This window comes from Vanellus vanellus, assembly GCF_965231255.1.
Source record: "Vanellus vanellus genome assembly, chromosome: 25".
NCBI lineage: Eukaryota > Metazoa > Chordata > Aves > Charadriiformes > Charadriidae > Vanellus > Vanellus vanellus.
Genome location: NC_138930.1, coordinates 6,344,678 through 6,363,413, shown reverse-complemented (window position 1 = coordinate 6,363,413; position 18,736 = coordinate 6,344,678). Strand labels below are relative to the sequence as shown.

At 53.3% G+C, this 18,736-nt stretch overlaps 1 protein-coding gene across 1 annotated transcript; it reads left to right on the top strand.

The window, feature by feature from the left end:
- Positions 1–465: 465 nt before the first annotated feature.
- Positions 466–17,870, top strand: TMPRSS9 (transmembrane serine protease 9; the record flags this gene model as incomplete). Its single annotated transcript, XM_082495442.1, has 19 exons — positions 466–589; positions 1,461–1,588; positions 2,057–2,124; positions 2,549–2,727; positions 3,729–3,770; positions 4,112–4,225; positions 5,592–5,763; positions 6,020–6,294; positions 6,457–6,593; positions 7,707–8,016; positions 8,860–9,031; positions 12,231–12,502; positions 13,165–13,301; positions 14,508–14,868; positions 14,963–15,079; positions 15,723–15,894; positions 16,222–16,487; positions 17,018–17,154; positions 17,636–17,870. 19 exons carry the CDS (start codon positions 466–468, stop codon positions 17,795–17,797), a joined length of 3,345 nt encoding a protein of 1,114 aa, XP_082351568.1. The 3' UTR covers positions 17,798–17,870.
- Positions 17,871–18,736: the final 866 nt, after the last annotated feature.

Below are 18,736 nucleotides of genomic sequence, written 5' to 3'. Positions count from 1 at the left end.
AAACCCTGTTGCTAAAGCAAGCCTGGAGGACCATCTGCTGAGGCAGGGCCTGTGATGCTGGGACACTGGTTCAGCGCTCGCCCAGAGCTTGTGTCACCAAAGGTGCCTGGGCAGAGCACAGAGATGGAGGCATCAGGCTGGTTGGTACTCGCAACAGACATAGCCATGCTCAGTAGTGGCCTCCTAGGGAGAAAGGGAAGGGCAACCAGGCAGGGAGGGGCCACCATGGTTGATGTGTTCAGGTCCTACAACCTGGATGTATTAGTAAAATCTCCTGACGGTAGCCTGAGGCACATTCAGGGGATGAAGCGTGTATCCATCCTTTTACTTCTTATAGATGATGTGCTGGTTGGAGCTCCTGGAGTAACCATAGCTTGCCAGCTATGTCACATTTCATCCCAGTCTTGTCCTTTTCTTCCTCTTCTTTTTAATCACAGAGGTCATCTGTAGAGCTTCTCAGACAGCATGGACCAGATAGAGCCGGTGCTAAGCACCCAGAAAAGAGGACTGAGGGCCAGCTGCTGGAAGGTAACCGCTGCCACTGCCGTGGTGGGCAGCGTGACAGCTCTCTACCTGGGGATCATGCTGGGTGAGTGTGCAGCTGGGTACGTTCTTTCAGTTTATCTGCTCCAAAAAAGAAATGGTCTGCACAGCTCACAGTCCTCATAGCAAAAATCCTCAAAAGCCTTCTCCTGAGGACAAAATGTGGTCATCTCTCCCCACATACACACCCGAACTGCAAGAGCTGTAGTCAACTCATGTTGTGAATATCTGACTTTAAAGCACTTTATCTTCAGTGTTGCATGACACACATGCTCCTCCTCTGAGCTCTCCCTGTGACTCCCAAATTTCCTATCACCGTGTCTCGCTGCCCCGGCCATCTACCACAACCTCCTGCGGCCACTGACCATCGCCCATTTTACTGTCTCACTCCACAGCATGACCACTGTCTCCTTGCCTCTCCCACCTCCCTCCTGCTGCCTCTGGTGCCCCATGGCCAGTTGCCACTTCAGGCAAGCACCCTGGTGTCGACCCCAGCCTGACATGACTGACAGGTCACACCAGCACAGCTCTACTGTGCAGTGCCACTTTCTAAGCTGGCTTCCATACTCAGCACACCTTTCTCCAGCCTGTTCCTGCAGGGCTGGGGCCAATCTGGGATTGCACTGCCAGGTTGTACCCATCCGTTCATGAACTTTTGTCTCAGGCTTGACAAAAATCCACCGTTTTCAAGTTCAAACTAGTTCAGTGCAAAATTCTCCTACTTCATGTGCGCAGGGTAGTCCGGCGTGGCCATGGGGCACCCCCGAGGCAGCCGGGGTGGTCAGGGACAGTCGAGTTGCTCAAACCAGAGGGGTCTGATGTTCCAGAGTGGACAGCGAGGACGGCTGGGTCCAGCCGTGGCCCTGAATCTCCATGTGTCCTTTGTGACTCTGACAGATACCTTCCCTCTCTGGCAGCATGTCATCCCGTGGGAGAGACCAGCTTTGAGCACACAGTGGAGCTGCGAGGAATCACATTCAATAGCAGCTTACAGATGGTGAACTCAGACTACTACAGGGTGCTGACGCCCGCTCTTGAGAGGCTGGTGAGTTGATCTGGGGTTGCCAGGAAAAGACTTGGGAAAGACTGTGGTGGTTGCCCAGGGCCCAGCTCGACTGTCCTCATTCAGCAGAATCCGGATGTCAAAGGCAGGAGGAAAACAGGGGTTTCTTAAACGTCGGCAGGGCACACCATGGGGCTGAGCTGCACTTTGAGAGGCCCCGTCAGGACCCTAAGAGACAGCTGTGGAGTGGGAAGTGTGGGCTGCGGTCTGTTCCATGCAGAAGAGAAGTGCTAGGAAGGCACAAAGAAGGGATGTGCTGTCTCACGCCCTGAGCCAGGGTGGGGAACGGGTTACTGGTGAGCTGGACACAGGGGGTCCTGCTGCCTGCAGAGACAAGAGAAGATGCTTCAGCTAGCTCCAACTCCTGGCAAAATCCCAGGCGTCATCTACTTGCATCTCCCTGGGGCCTTCTGGCTCATCAATGTGTGACCATCGTTCTTTGCTTTGCAGTTTCTGTCCAGTTTCCAGGAATCCCAGCTGGACTGGAGCTGCACTGGTTGCACCATCCTGGGCTACAGGTGAGTGTAGGGCAGCTCTCTCTGCAGACTGTGCAGCTCATGTTTGAGGGCATTCTGACAGCCTCCACCGCAAAGGTGATCTCACACCTGTGTTCTTGTTCAAAACTAGTACAAAGAGAAACTGCTTTTTGGTCAAGGCTGGATTTTCTTCTGGGATCGCACCAATGTTCTGGATTCTTTCATTTGGAAATGCAGTCAGAAAGGCAGAGGAAAACAGCTTTGTTCAACCAAAGCTGAACTTTGGGCCAAAGAAAAAAATGTAAATGACTATTTCAACCCAGAGCACAACTCCAGAGAAACTTGCACCTTACATTATTACGAATTAGTTTTGTTTCCCTCAAGTCCCCTGTAGGCAACTAGCAGAAGAGCCTGTCCCTTGTACTGACCATGGAGCCAACATACCCATTAATCCTCTGTCTTCCAGCAGGAATGGAAACTCAAGCGTGATTGTCCGTTTCCGCCTCCGCTTTGCCCTCCAGGATTCCCAACCCCTGAGCTCGACCATGGAGGAGGAAGCTCTCAGGCACGGGCTGGCAGCTGCCCTGCACGAGCGGGGTCTCTCCCTGGCTGCCTATGGGACAATATCCTCAGCTTCTCTTACAGGTATGCTCCTCCTGCAACTGCCGGGCAGCCAAAGCACGGTGTCCTGCGCTGGAGCTGCTAGCAGCAAAGGTCACGCTAGCAAAACCACAAGCTGTGTCTCAGATAGCCAAACTGCCACAGGGCTTTAGCTCTGGATGTCCAGTCAAGGCTTTGAGCCCAGCAGCAGTGTTAGAAATGGAGGTGCTACCAGGCACTCAAGCAAACCAACAGAAGATGCTCTGCCCGGCTCCCAGGTGCTACCAGCTTCAGAGGACAGCAGCAGAAACATGCCTAGATCTTGATGGTTGCTCGAGAGATGTTGTGGGGAGTCCCCAGGTCCCCTTCCAATGCCAATGCTGTCCCACTGCTCTGCCCTGCAAGAGCAGCTTTGAGGGCCTGCAGCAACAACAGAGCCTAAAGCATAAATTGCAGCTTCGTTGGCTTTTCTTGCAGAACCTGGAACCAGCCTGAGGGCCAAGAGATCAAGCTTCAGGAGGTTAATTGCTGGGTTGTCTGAACCTTCAAGTGCAGAGCAGCCCTTAGGCAGTCTTCAGGGGTTGTGGCAATAATTTCTGCTTAGGTAGATATTTCTCATATTTGAATTATTCTCAGACTAGAAATTCTCCTTTCCTTCCATGACTGTGGAGTTGCATGTGACCGTAGGACTCCAGGTGCAATAGATATAAAAACCCCCCACATGTACCTGGAAAACGTGGAGTTGTGGGTTCTTCTGCAGCTCCCTCTGCACTCCCTGCAACGACGGGCAGTGTCCCTGCATCTTGGGGAGCCTTGTGCAGCCCAAAAAAGGGGGTGCGCAGACACCCCTTGGCTTTAGGCAAGAGCCTTGCAATACCCTCAGCCCTGGGGCTTGCTCCTGGGTGGCAGCTCACTGCCACAGCTCTTGGGAACGTCTCCCTGCACCGGGGATCACCCCAACAGCCTGCAGGGCTGTAGAGCATGCAGTTCCTGTGCCCCCGACTGGGACACCCTCGCTGATTCCCATTCCTTCCATTTTGTCACAGGTCCCAGTGAGGTCTCTCCCCACAGACCTGGACTGAAATCAGGTAAGTGCCAGGCAGCAGGAAGAACCATCTGCCCCAGCTCCGTGGCGGCACTCTGCAGCCTGACCTGTAGCCGCCTCCTTACCGGTGGCCTGGCTGCAGAACGAAGAGGCATTTGTGCCCCATCTAGTTCATAACCTGGTGGTGCAGGGCCCTGCACCCCTTTCCCCCTGCAAGCTCAACAAGAGCTGCAGCTCTGCTCCTGGCTCCATCCCTCAGGGACTCCGGCACTGCCAGGGAGCTGTGACAAGGACACCATGGTGGTTGGCCCCTGGGGAAGCCGGGGGATGGCTTCTGGGAGGGCTGCAGAGAAACACAAGTGACTCAACCCTTGCTGTCTGCAGGGAGCTGCCCTGGAGACATGTTCACTTGCCGCAACACCCAGTGCGTGTGGAAAGAAAACCCTGAATGCGATGGCCACAAAGACTGTGACGATGCCTCTGACGAAAGGGGCTGTGGTAAGTCTCTCACAACAGGTCTCCTGGTCATAGTGGACAGGCCACAACCCACTGCTGCAGACCTTGACAGTTGTAACACCACTGGGCTTGGTGGCACTGAAGAGAGACAAGGACACAGCACAACTTGTCAGGCCACGAGTAGATGTCTGCGTCAGGATAAGGGAAATTAGGAACACCTTGGTCCCACCACCAGCTGCACAGGGTCGTGACGAGGCCCACCTTCCTGGTGGGCTGGCATGCTGGGCAAGCGCCACATGCCCACAAGCTGCTGGGATATGATCACGAGGCAGTGGCTGAGCTTGTCAAATTAGCAAAGAGATTTCTGTCCAGAATTTCTTGCTTTAGAAGAGTTTCAGGGAGGATGCTGTGACGGGCCAGTGTTCTGCAGTGCTATTTTCCAAACTTGCAGGTTAATGTCTGCCCTGTGACATCCCTGGCAATATTGTGGAATCACAGACTGGTTTGGGTTGGAAGGGACCTTAAAGCTCATCCAGGGCCACCCCCCTGCCCTGGGCAGGAACACCTCCCCCCAGCCCAGGTTGCTCCAAGCCCCGTCCAACCTGGCCTTGAACACCTCCAGGGATGGGGCAGCCACAGCTTCTCTGGGCAACCTGCGCCAGGGGCTCCCTGCCCTCACAGCCAAGAATTTCTTCCTCATATCTCATCTAAATCTCCCCTCTTTCAGTTTAAAACTGTCACCCCTCATCCCATCGCTCCCCTCCCTGATCAGGAGTCCCTCCCCAGCTCTCCTGGAGCCCCTTTAGGCACTGGAAGGGGCTCTGAGGTCTCCCCGGAGCCTTCTCTTCTCCAGGCTGACCCCCCCCACCTCTCCCAGCCTGTCCTCCCAGCAGAGGGGCTCCAGCCCTCCCAGCACCTCCGGGGCCTTCTGCTGTGGGCCCCCCCTGAGCTGGAGGCAGCACTGCGGGGGGGTCTCCCCAGAGCAGAGCAGAGCGCAGCAGAGGGGCACAGTCCCCCCCTGGCCCTGCTGGCCACGCTGCTGGGGATGCAGCCCGGGGGGCGGGGGGCTTTCTGGGCTGCCGGCGCACACTGCCGGCTCCTGGGGAGCTTCTCACCCACCGACACCCCCAGGCCCTTCCCCTCAGGGCTGCTCTCCAGCCATTCCCCACCCAGCCTGGAGCTGGGCTGGGGATTGCCCCGACCCATGTGCAGGACCCTGCGCTTGGCCTTGTTGAACTTCATGAGGTTCACACAGCTGTAACACCAACACAGTTGTGATGTCCTGCTGCTTGGCGTGTGCTGGGAGGATGGATGAAGCTGAAGCAGCTTTTCCCACATGCCCCCGAGAGCACTTTGCTGGGGCACAGCCGGTGGGATCCTGATGCATTGTCTCTCTCCTCCCTTTCAGACTGCGGGAGCCGCCCTGCCATGCAGACTGCCAGCAGGATAGTCGGAGGCTCAGAGGCATCCAGAGGAGAGTTCCCATGGCAAGTCAGCCTGCGAGAGAACAACGAGCACTTCTGCGGTGCTGCGATCCTCACGGAGAAGTGGCTGGTGTCTGCTGCTCACTGCTTTACTGAGTAAGCTCCAGCCACCCTAGCTTGCCACCCGCCCCCCATTTCCAAAAGCTGCCGTAACTTCTGGTGCAAGCTCCCACCGTACCACACTGCCCCATCACGCCTGGTTTCCTTCCCCTACCAGATAAAGCCGTGGGCATCTCCTGTCCCAGAGCAAATGGGAGGATGGGCCGGAGGCAGCGCCACCCGCGGCCGGCTCTGGTTGGCAGGGTGATGCTGTGGCTGCAGGCTCCCACGGTGCCGGCTGTCTCCCTTCCAGGTTTCAGGACCCAGCCATGTGGGCAGCTTACACAGGGACCACCTCCCTCAGAGGCTCAGACAGTGGCGCAGTGAAAATGGGCATCGCGCGGATCATCCCACACCCCTCCTACAACGCCGACACGGCTGACTACGACGTGGCTGTGCTGGAGCTGAAGAGACCTGTGACCTTCACTAAGTACATCCAACCCGTGTGCCTGCCAGACACTGGGCATCACTTCCCCACCAGCAAGAAGTGCCTTATCTCCGGCTGGGGCTACCTCAAGGAGGATTTCTGTAAGCAACGTGTGGCAGGCGGCAGAGGAAGCATGGTGGGGTGTGAGTGGTGCAGGAGGCACAGGGGAAGGCAGCTCAGGCCATGCTCGGGCCAGCCGGGGTGGGCTGCTGGTCCCGTGCAAAGCTACCGGTGGTGAACTCACAGTTGCATGTCTCGTTTAGTGGTGAAACCCGAGTTCCTGCAGAAAGCAACAGTGGAGCTGCTGGACCAGACGCTATGCTCCAGCCTCTACAGCCACGTCCTCACAGACAGGATGTTGTGTGCTGGCTACCTGGAGGGGAAAATCGACTCCTGCCAGGTAAGCTTTGCCAAGGGAAGCCAGCACACCTCCCTGCACGAGCCTTTTCCCTCCCAGTGTGCACCAAGAAGCAGGATCTGACACCATGGTCACGGTTCTCCCCTCCAAGGTTTGAGGCTGTGCCGTGCCACCCAAGCACAGATCAGGGACTGCAGAAGACAAAAATGACCATATGTTCTCTAGTGCTTAGAGCAGGGCATTGCTGTTTAAGGGGCTCTTTTGGCTATTTAACTACTTCCTGAGCTGTAATCAGGGCTGGTGCTACCAATGTGCCTGGTAGGTCCTCAGATCAAAATCCAGATGGCAAAGGGCAGCAGTGGAGCCTAAAACATACACAGCAGTTTTTGGTTATCAACTTGGTGTTTTCCCTAGTTAGCCTTTATCCAGCCTGGAATTGTAAGTGGAGAAAATCCTGCCTTTCACAATACATGGGGAGAGGAGGGCTGTGTTGTGAGAGGAGGACTGTGATTTCCATGGCTGTCCTGGTGGTTTGGCAGGGCCCTTCATACCTGCAGCCACCAGCTGAGCAAAACTGCACTTCCCTGGCAGTAGCACTTCATATTTGTGCATCAGATGCAGCACAAACACCACAGAAGGGGCCAAGAATGGAAGATTCAGGTGGGATGATGAACGTGACCCATCCGGTTATTCATTACTCACCTGAAGTGATGCGACTCCCAGAAGGCGCTGCCAGCTTCACAGACACCACATGTCCTACATCAGTAGGACACTCATATGGCCCCACAGTACTAAATAATTGACCAGGGAACCATAAGCCAAACCAAGAAATCATCATGCAGAGATTAGCATGATCTTTTTGGCTTGCGTATCATGCAATGAACACCCATCGTCTGGCTCTTTAGGGGGCGCTGGGTTTAACCTTTAAGAGCAGCAGTTTAACTCACGATTAAACCAGTAGAAGTGCACACAGAGGAGCACCCAAAGGCCAGCACAGGAGATGCTTCGCTCATCGCTAGGCTGGAGCAAATAAACAGAGGTGAGCTGGGATACACAGGGACAGAGAGACACAGTCTGGCAGAGGTAGGCTGAGGGTGGCCAGGGCGACCTTGGAGCATCCCCAGGGAGACACTCACCATCTGGCTTCTCTTGCAGGGTGACTCTGGTGGGCCCCTGGTTTGCCAAGAACCATCTGGCAAGTTTTTCCTGGCGGGAATCGTGAGTTGGGGAATTGGATGTGCTGAAGCCAGGCGGCCCGGGGTTTACACACGTGTTACCAAACTCAGAGACTGGATCTTGGATGCTATTTCTGCTTCCCCCCCCTCCATAGCCCGTACCGTCTCTCCAATGCACTTCGGTACTAAGAGTAACGTGGTCAGTTCTGAAGAGCTCAACACCACCACCAGCGCAATCCCCACCACTTCACCAGCCGCCAGCAAGCCAGCGACTGCATCGAGACCACAAGGTACGAGCACCCATAGGGTGGGCACACCTTGGCAGGAAGAGTGGCTGGTACAGGTCCAAATGTCAGGTTTTGTTCTTCCGCTGAGCTGAAATGACCTTCGGTAGGATGACCCACACAACCCTTGCCTAAGTGCTAAGGGCCAAGGCACAAGTGACACTATCTGGCTGCCCCGGCTTGGCCCAGAGCAGCCTGGCAAAGTCATTCAGTACCTGTGCAGATGAGTTTCATGGGCTCCTTTGCTTATGCAACTGAATGTGTAATTTTGTCTGCTGTCTGTGCAGTCGGTCTGCTCCAGCAGGCCCCCGACAGGGTACTAAGACACAGCGGCGTCTGGCACTGTTTAACCTGTTGACCGCTGACTTTTGTTTGCCACCTAAGGATCTCCCAGCAGTTTAAAGTTGATGGCTGCAACTTCACAGCAGCCCTGCATCCTCTCCCTGAAGGGAGGGAGGGCAGGTGTCTATAGCTCCTGTCGGCTCCAAGGAGCCCTCCCAGCAGCTCTGCAGGGAGATACAGATGCACGGTATTTTTCTAAATTTCGGATTAACTTTTTATCTGGAATGGCAAGGCTAAGAGGCACGGAGCTGCCGGTTACTTTGCATTCGAGAAAGACACAGGATTAAAAACTTCCAAGAGCAAGATGCAGAATATCAGTTTGGGTGAAAGCCCATGTATGGCTGTGCACGGCCACCATCAGGGTGGCCACGATCAGCAGGCAGGGCTCGGGGAGATGCCTCACACTTCAGCCCTGACCTGTCCCTGCTCAGACTTAGTGGTTAGAGACAGCAACAGGCTTGTCTTCTGCTAGGAGTACTCACAAGTCATGCTTTGACTTTTGTTCAGAGTGTGGAGGACGACCTGGCTTCTCTAAACCCAGCAAGATCGTGGGAGGAACAGATGCTTCTAAAGGAGAGATCCCCTGGCAAGTCAGCCTGAAAGAAGACTCAAGGCATTTCTGTGGAGCCACCATAATTGGGGACCGCTGGCTGCTGTCGGCAGCTCACTGCTTCAACGAGTAAGAGTCCATGCCTGCTAGCACTGCTGTTCCAGGTTGCCTGCCACCGGCACAGAGTTGTGCAGCTCTACACCCCTGTGTAGCCAAACCCACAGCTGTCATACTGGAGTCACTGGGGAAAAATAAGAACACACATTGGACATTAATTTTTGTTATAGCTAGAGATTGATAGTAAAAGGGGTTTTGCGGGGAGGCTGAGATGAGGCAGGGAAAGGTTAAAGTAGCCTGAGCATGGAGCAAAGACAAGATATCTAATGGGATGGAAAAGGAGAGGTGCCAACAGAGAGTTTCTTCAAAAAAATTAACCTTAAAAATTGGCTGTAATATAGGAAATAGAGACATGTAGTCAGCTGTTAAAGAGAAAATGGGTCATAGAATCATAGAATGGTTAGAGTTGGAAGGGACCTTAAAGCTCACCCAGTGCCACCCCCTTGCCCTGGGCAGGGACACCTCCCCCCAGCCCAGGTTGCTCCAAGCCCCGTCCAACCTGGCCTTGAACACCTCCAGGGATGGGGCAGCCACAGCTTCTCTGGGCAACCTGCACCAGGGGCTCACCACCCTCACAAGTTCTTCCTAAGATCTAATCTAAATCCTCTTTCAATTTAAAACTGTCACCCCTTGTCCTATGGCTCCCCTCCCTGATCAAGAGTTGTTTCACAGCTTTCCTGTAGGCCCTTGAGGGACTGGAAGGGGCTCTAAAGTCTCCCTGGAGACTTCTCTCCTCCAGACTGAACAACCCCAACTCTCTCAGCCTGTCCTCCCAGCAGAGGTGCTCCAGCCCTCTGATCATTTTTGTGGTCTCCTCTGGACCCACTCCAACAACTCCACGTCCATCTTGTGCTGAGGACTCCAGAGCTGGATGCAGTACTCCAGGTGGGGTTTCATGAGAGCAGAGTAGAGGGGCAGAATCACCTCCCTTGATCGGCTGGCCACACTTCTTTTGATGCAGCCCAGGATTTGGTTGGCCTTCTGGCTGCCAGCGCACGTTGCTGGCTCATGTTGAGCTTCTCATCAACCAACACCCCCAAGCCCTTCTCCTCAGGGCTGCTCTCAATCCATTCTCCGCCCAGCCTGGATTTGCACTCGGGATTGCCCCGACCCACATGCAGGACCCTGCACGTGGCCTTGTGGAACTGCATGAGGTTGGCATGGGCCCTCCTCTCCAGCCTGTCCAGCTCCCTCTGGATGGCATCCCTTCCCTCCAGTGTGTCGACCACGCCACACAGCTTGGTGTTGTCAGCAAACTTGCTGGGGCTGCACTCAATCCCACTGTCCGTGTTGCTGACAAAGATGTTAAACAGCACCGGTCCCAGTACTGACCCCTGAGAAATGCCACTCGTCACTGGTTTCCATTTGGACATGGAGCCATTGACCGCAACTCTTTGAGTACGGCCAACCAGCCAGTTACTTATTCGCTGAGTGGTTCATCCGTCAAATCCATGTTTCCCCAATTCGGAGACGAGGATGTCGTGCAGGACAGTGTGAAACACTTTGCACAAACCCAGGTAGATGACGTCTGTTGCTCCCCCCTTATCCACTAACACTGTAACACAGTCATAGAAGGTCAACAAATTTGTCTGGCATGACTTGCCCTTAGCAAAGCCATGTTGGCTCTTGCCGATCACCTCCTTATTTTCCATGTGCCTTAGCAGAGTTTCCAGGAGGATCTGCTCCATGATCTTGGCAGCCACAGAGGTGAGACTGACCAGCCTGTGGTTCCCCGCGTCTTCCTTTTATAACTTGTTGAAAATGGGGGTTACGTTTCCCCTTTTCCAGTCAGTGGGAACGTTACCAGGCTGCCACGACTTCTCAAATATAATGGAAAGCGGCTTAGCAGCTTCCTCCACCAGTTCCCTCAGGACCTGCAGATGGATTGCATCAGGTCCCGTGGACTTGTGCACCTTCAGGTCTCACACTTGATCTTCACCTACAGTGGGCAGTTCTTCATTCTCGCAGCCCCTGTCTTTGCCTTTGTCAGTTCAATCCTGGATAGCTCTGTTAAACAGCAAGAGCCCAAGCCCAGATTTATAAACAACCTAGAGAAAGAAATGAGTAGCAAGAGGGCGATGTTTGTCAAGAATAAAAATTCCTGAAGGCAGAAAAGGTGGGGGACTATGAAGAGTTCCAAGACAACCTTATGCATTAAATAGCTGGGCAACAAAGCAGCAAGTGAAATGCAAGGTAGGCAACGTGAAGTGAGGCACATATAGCAAAGAAGCAGTGCTGTCTGTGCACACGATGAGGGGTCTCTGTCAGCTTCTGCCATTCAGAAAAAGAGGTCAGAACTACTGTGGATATTGCCACGAGAACAGCAGTTCTGTGTACAGTGGCAATTAAAGAGCAAGTGAATGCTAGTAATTATTAGAAAAAGAACTGAGCTTACCAGTATTTTGCTGGTAATCCACAGCGTACTGATTTCTCAAACATTGCACACTGTGATAGAATAATATTTTAAAAGGCCAACACGAGACACACGGATGAGCTGGGTGCGGAATAGCATCCATAACAAGCACAACAGAATAGATCGGACTAGACGTGGGAAAAGAGACCATTGGGTGGGAAGGGACTGTCTGATAGGACTATACAGACAAAGTGTTTAAGGAATGCCTTCTCACCGTTTTCATAAGATATCAAATAACCACCAAGAGCAGGTGGAAAACAATCAAAAGGAAGCAGTTCTTCATAAATGTCATTAAACTGAATGCTTGAAATTCACGTGGGGTTTGTTGCGGTTTGAGCCGGACTGGTTCAGTTAGTTAGAAGAGGCTTAACTGAAAAGTAAAATTACTGAACAGAAAATTGGTTCTGGTTTACTTCAAACGAGGACAGGACTTAAAAAAAAAAAAAAAAAAAAAAAAGGAATACAACACAACTCTAGAAAAATCCAAATAAAATCCAAAAATTCATCAAGACCTACTGAATATAGAGACCATCTGTATGTCAGAACACTCCTGAAATAAACAATTTCTGGAGGTGAGGGGAGGATTACTACATGTTTACCTGCTCTTCAGGAGACATCCAGCACGTGCCACTGCTGGAAACGGTCTTTGGGCCTGACACAGCGGGGCTGCTCGTCTGAGTGCTGGGCTCTGCTTTGGGAAAGTAAGGTTTCAAACACTGATCATTTAAAGTTGTCTGCAATTTAAATGTCAGAATTCATGCTAGGCATGCATGCATGTTTAGGATTATGTATTTGCAGGACAAATCCAGAAGAGATCGAAGCCTATGTGGGCACAACATCACTCAACGGAACAGACGGGAATGCAGTGAAAGTCAATGTAACAAGAGTGATCCAGCATCCCCTCTTCAACCCTATCATTCTGGACTTTGATGTGGCCGTGCTTGAGCTGGCAAGACCTCTTGTCTTCAACAAATACATCCAGCCCGTCTGTCTCCCATTTGCTGTGCAGCAGTTTCCTGTTGGCAAGAAATGCATAATTTCTGGGTGGGGTGACCTCCAAGAAGGGAACGGTAAGCGGTGATGCATTCATTGCCAGTTGGGTCGCTCTGTAGCAGTGACAGATTCAGCAGCACTGCCTGTTCCACTGTGACCCAGACAGTCCTGGGAGCACACAGGACAGGGGACAGTAACGGGGACAGGAAGGAACTGACGGGAACACAAGAGTAAGGGCACACAGAGCACTGCCTTAAACTGCAGTTATGGCAGGAACCAGGAGAAACCTGCTGGGCTCCCCTCAGTAGTTCTCCCATGTTAAACAAGAGTGGGACACTGTCTCAGTGGCCTGCTGGAGCTCCGGCAGGACAGCACGTCAGTCTCGGCAACCATGTTCAGTTGCACAGATGTTCCAACCAATTAGAAAAAGCAAAGATCCCATTGCAGGGAGAAGGTCTGAGAGTGGCACGTGTGCTACCAAAAAAGCCCTACTGTCCCTCTAACAGTTGACCCACAGTTGGCCCACAAGCTGCCAAGACAACAGAAACTTGCTGCCTGTGTGCAGTGTCCTGAACTGCACCACGGGGCGAGCCAGGAGGTCCAGGTCTGCCAAGAGGGCTGCTCATATAGGACTCGACTCCTGTCTGGGATTAGAGCCTGTTTTCCTGAAGTGTGTGTTGGGTCAGTCTAAAAGCCACTTCCCTCTGCTGCACTCACTAATCCTGTGGTTTGCACACAGTCACCAAGCCTGAGATCCTGCAGAAAGCCTCTGTGGGCATCATAGACCAGAAGACCTGCAACTTTCTCTACAACTTCTCCCTCACTGACCGAATGATCTGTGCTGGCTTCCTGGAGGGGAAGATAGACTCATGCCAGGTAAGGGTCTGGGTTCTCTCTACTCCTCTGTGGATTGTTCCAGAATGCTGGACTAACAGCATCAGCTTATCCTCAGGAAGTACTTACTGAGCTGCTGTGGCCAGGCTGAAATCCACATGTATTTTAGCTCAAAAACCCAGCCCGCTGCCTTGGAGCTTTAGAAAAGTAAATAAAGCTCCATCAGATTGAGCATGACTTAAACCAACATCCCACTTCGCTGTCTGGCCAGACTGGAGTCCTGGATGAAGCAGGTCTCACAGAATCACAGAATCATCAGAGTTGGAAGGGACCTCTAGAGATCATCTAGTCCAACTCCCCTGCCAAAGCAGGATTGCCCAGAGCACATTACTCAGGACTGCATCCAGGCGGGTCTTGAAAATCTCCAGGGAAGGGGACTCCACAACCTCCCTGAGCAGCCTGTTCCAGTGCTCTGTCACCCTCACCGTAAAGAACTGTTTCCGTGTATTTGAACGGAACTTCCTGTGTTCTAACTTGTGCCCGTTGCCCCTCGTCCTGTCACTTGGAACCATTGAAAAGAGCCTGGCTCCATCCTCCTTCAACCCACCCTTTAGATACTTGTATGCCATAATAAGGTCTCCCCTCAGCCTTCTCTTCTCCAGGCTAAAGAGTCCCAGCTCTCCCAGCCTTTCCTCATAAGGCAGATGCTCCAAGCCCTTAATCATCTTAGTTGCTCTTCGCTGGACTCGCTCCAGCAGTTCCCTGTCCCTCTTGAACTGGGGAGCCCAAAACTGGACACAGTATTCCAGTTGTGGCCTCACCAGTGCAGAGTAGAGGGGGAGAATGACCTCCCTCGACCTACTGGCCACACTCTTCCCTATGCAGCCCAGGATTCCATTGGCCTTTTTGGCGACAAGGGCACATTGCTGGGCCAATTGCAGGTCTCCTGTGGCAGTGAGACTGGTAGTTGGTGGTGGCTGTCCTTCACTTGTGGAAAGGTGCTGTCAGGAGATATTAACTTTTGTGACTTGTATCTGTGCAGCCACGTTGAGCCATTGACCCTAGTTTCAGCCTCTGCGCACGCACTCACATCTTGCACACACTGCATGGCACCAGACAGCCCCAAAGGGCTAGGGAAGAAGAGTTTGGGGCAAGCTAAGTCCTCCCAGTGTGGCTGAGGGGCAGCTCCATGTAGACCTGTCTTGGGGAGACTGGGCTCGAGCAGCCATTGCCTTGCTTCTTCCTTAGGGAGATTCAGGTGGACCCTTGGCCTGTGAGATGACCCCAGGAGTGTTTTACCTGGCCGGCATCGTGAGTTGGGGAATTGGTTGTGCCCAGGCTATGAAACCTGGCGTGTACTCCAGAATTACCAAACTCAAAGACTGGATCCTGGATACCATCTCACAGTTGCCCAGTCCTGGCACAGGCACCCCTTCCAGTTCAGCCATCACTAGAACTTCTACTGCAACGATGCTCACCCGCCAGCCCAGCACAACAGCTGCAAGTCCAATCGACAGAACCACCCTGGGGATGAAGATGACCACAACCATGAAAGAAACCTCCACAGCTCTGAAAACCACTGAGCCTGCCAAGCCCACCCAAACCCCAGGTAAAATTGACACCAGATTTATTGACGTGTTGGTAGGAGGCCTCCAGCCCCAGCACAGAGGGTACTGAGCAGGCCATGGATTATTGCCTTCCAGTGGTGCCTTGTACCAGTCTCACCTTCAAGTGTTCCAGCAAGGTCTGTATTGGAAAAGAAAATCCCGAATGTGATGGCATTGTTGACTGCAGCAACGGCTTCGATGAGCGCAACTGCGGTGAGTACTGCTTTGCAGCGCACGACTGCTGCTCAGCCTTATTCTACATTACCCAGACTGCCCAGTGCAACCCACCAACTTCACGTGGGCTGTCTCGGGCCCCACGTTGTATGGTGGGGGCCTGGGCCAGCCCCTCATGGTCCACGCCCTACTCGGTCCGCCAGAGCCTACAAGATTAAAGCTGGATGAGCAGGGTCCAAATTTTCCGCCAGGGAATGTGGCCCCTTCTTCCTATGCTTCCCATTTCCCAGCACGCAGGCCTTCTGCCCAGTCAGTCTGCTAGTACAGGCTGGCAAGACGGCTCTGCAGAATGTGGCAGCCCAGAAGATGTCTTGTCATCCCTGGGACTACTCCTTGGACTGCACATTCCTTGCTGGGTGATGGCTCAGACAGTCCATCCAAACATCCCCCTCCTCACATACCACATCCCTGGAAGGTGTGATCTGTGATAACAAGTAAAAGTTCCCAAACCATACGTGTCTGCCAAGCCTCGCCTCAGATGGGTGAATGAAATTCATCACATCCTACTGCTCTGTGTAGGTCTCCCCAAAAGGCTGCCTCGGGGCACAGACTATGGAAGGAGGGCAGCTATCCCTTTCACTTATGGTTACTTAAAACCGTGGTGCCTCTTCTTCTGTCCCAGACTGTGGCCTAACAACTTCTGTGGCCTTCAGCAAGATCGTGGGTGGCAGCACTGCAGCTCGAGGAGAATGGCCCTGGCAAGTCAGCCTCTGGCTTCGGCAGAAGGAACACAAGTGCGGGGCTGTCCTCATTGCCGACCGGTGGCTGCTCTCTGCAGCTCATTGCTTTGATATGTAAGTCTGAGATGGACTAGTGAAGGCAGCTGACTCTCGGCCTCACTCCCATCAGCCCACCTGCCCTTCCCCTTCCTCACAGTCCCGCACCACGGCTGGGATGCTGTGCCCCACTGGAAGCACACATTCCCTATTACAGATGTGCCCCTGCAGGTAAGCATGAAGAGGAATGAGTGGAGCAAAGCCTGGGTGTGTCCACAGTGTGATGGAGACAGGGGTCCTGGCCTCACAAGGTGTGGCCATACTGCATCCCAGCCCCACAAGTGGAGGAACAGCCCTCCTTCTGAGGCCATGCTCCTAACAGCCAGGTTTGCTGTCTTTCTGCAGTTACAGTGACCCCAAAATGTGGGTGGCCTTTCTAGGAACGCCCTTCCTGAGCGGCATCGATGGCAAAACGGAGAAAATATTCCGTATCTACAAGCACCCTTTTTACAATGTCTACAGCCTGGACTACGATGTGGCACTACTGGAGCTGAACATGCCCGTCAAGTTCAGCAACACCATCAAACCTATATGTCTCCCAGACCATTCACACATCTTCCATGAAGGAGCCAGATGCTTCATCACAGGCTGGGGCTCCACGAAGGAAGGAGGTACTAGCTAAGAGGGCTCCCTCACATCCATGATAGCCAAGCTAAGTGCCACCTACCCTGTGAGCCCAAAAATCTACAGTACCTGCTCCACTGCCCCAAGCACTCCCCATGCCAGGCCAGAACCTGCAGGGGATACCAACCTGGGCAAGGCCTGGTGTCACCACAATCTCCTCCCCAACCGCCGTGCACCTCCTTTGGTGACACCTCTGCCCTCTTGCAGCCTTCCCAGCTTTATACGTGCCAGCCACCGTGCTCCCCACCCCCGCAGCAGCTGCTCCAGCTGTGCTCCTGCAGTACAAGGACCGTTCTGACCATATCTGTCTGGTCAGCCAAACTGCCTGACAAAGTGCACACCAAAGGGACTTTCCTGCGCTTGCTCTGCTGGGGAGGAACCAGGCCTGATTCACTTTCCCAGTGCAGGTCTCTCCCTTTGGCAAGCAAGTAAGGCCGCAGAGACCCCGCTCCTCCACGTGCTGCTGCTGCTGCTTATGTGCTCTGCACCGAGCTAACGGCGATACTTGTCTCCTCAGGTCTCATGTCAAAGCACCTGCAAAAAGCAGCAGTGAACATGATCGGAGACCAGGCCTGCAAAAAGTTCTACCCTGTCCAGATCAGCAGCAGGATGGTGTGTGCCGGTTTCCCACAGGGCACCGTCGACAGTTGTTCAGTGAGTGCGAGAGCAGCAAATGCCGCGGCTGCGACAGAGCAAACTTGTGCAAAGTCCCCAGGCTCTATTCTCTCAGGAGGGCCTTGCCCTACCTCCCCTAGCTCAGCTGTCTGTCCATCCACCTCCACTGGCCGTTGCCATTATCCAAGCCCATCCTGCATACACCTCATTCTGCTTGCCCGACCTGTGACAGGTCAGGGGAACATAGAGAGCTAATGCCAAGCAAGAGACCACAGGGATACCATGGAGTCCATTTCATGACCCTGTTGTGCCTCTGAAACATGCTCTTCTGTGTTCCAGAACCCAACCTCAGATTGCGCGTACATCACTGAGCTGTCCTCCACCTTGAAAGCAGGCTCCCGGGGAGGTGGGGAACAGGACAGCAAATGCTCCCATGTCCCAGAGAGAAAGAACATCCCACAACTGGGGGGGCTGGGCTGCCTTTTTGGCTTGATACAGGACCCTTTTCCTCTCTCTGCAGGGCGATGCAGGTGGGCCCCTGGCATGTAAAGAACCCTCAGGGAAGTGGTTTCTAGCAGGAATCACAAGCTGGGGCTATGGCTGCGCCAGGCCATACTTCCCTGGTGTCTACACCAAAGTCACAGCTGTCCAGGGCTGGATTGCGCAGCACCTCAAGCTCTGAAGCTGCATTTCGCCACTCAGGGAAGGCGACGAATGAGAGGAGTAATCGCCAGAGGATGCACTAACCCCTCAGCTATTGTACATTTCTTTTTGATGCTGCAAAGGGATGAAGATGGCCTGCAGGTGTTAAGCAAATGCCAGTGTTGTGTGACTCACTGCAGTTGTGACACTAAGGCATTTGATAACTGCTTTGCATAGAAAGGTACAATTCTAGACATTTTCTATAAATAAATGAGGCCTGTCCCATCTTAAGACCTGGCCAAACACCCTACACATTAAAACGTGGCCTTTCTAGTTGGAGGGGTGCCTGAAACACCTGCCAGATTCATGTAGTTTGGCTGACCTGTCCATGAGCTGTCAGCCCAAAGCCAAGCCAAGAGACAAGTGAAATTTGCCCCAGCCCAGAGTTATGCCTCTGCAGAAGCCTCAGACCTCACTGCCTTGATGGAGCTGTTATGTTGTGCAATGGCTTTTGGAAAGGGTTTCCACTCAATGCTTGGTACTAGTAAGCTCAGCAATGACCCTCTGGCTCACCATTTGATCACAAGTGAAGGTAGGACTAAAACATTCGGACTTAAGACTGCACGGGCCCTCATCTGTGTTAGAGAATCAGGACAGGCTTCTCACACTCCCCCACGCCTCCAGCTCCCTTTGCATAAGGGAACATGTGATTAAATTGATAAAGGTACAGCCACACAGACCGCTGTTCTGGCTAAGCTAGGACGGAAAAATTCAAAGTGCTGAGATAGCGGCCCGAGGATACAACTCCTTCAGTGGGCAGTCAGGTCTCACTAGCCAGCATAAGGAAAACACCTTTGTTCACAAGAAAAAACTGCTGCAGAGCTCACGTCAAGTGTTAGGGAGACTTAGACACCTCCTCGTAGATTTGACCACCAAAACTGAACAGCAGCTCGTACCCCAAATGCTTTCCTAGTCTTTG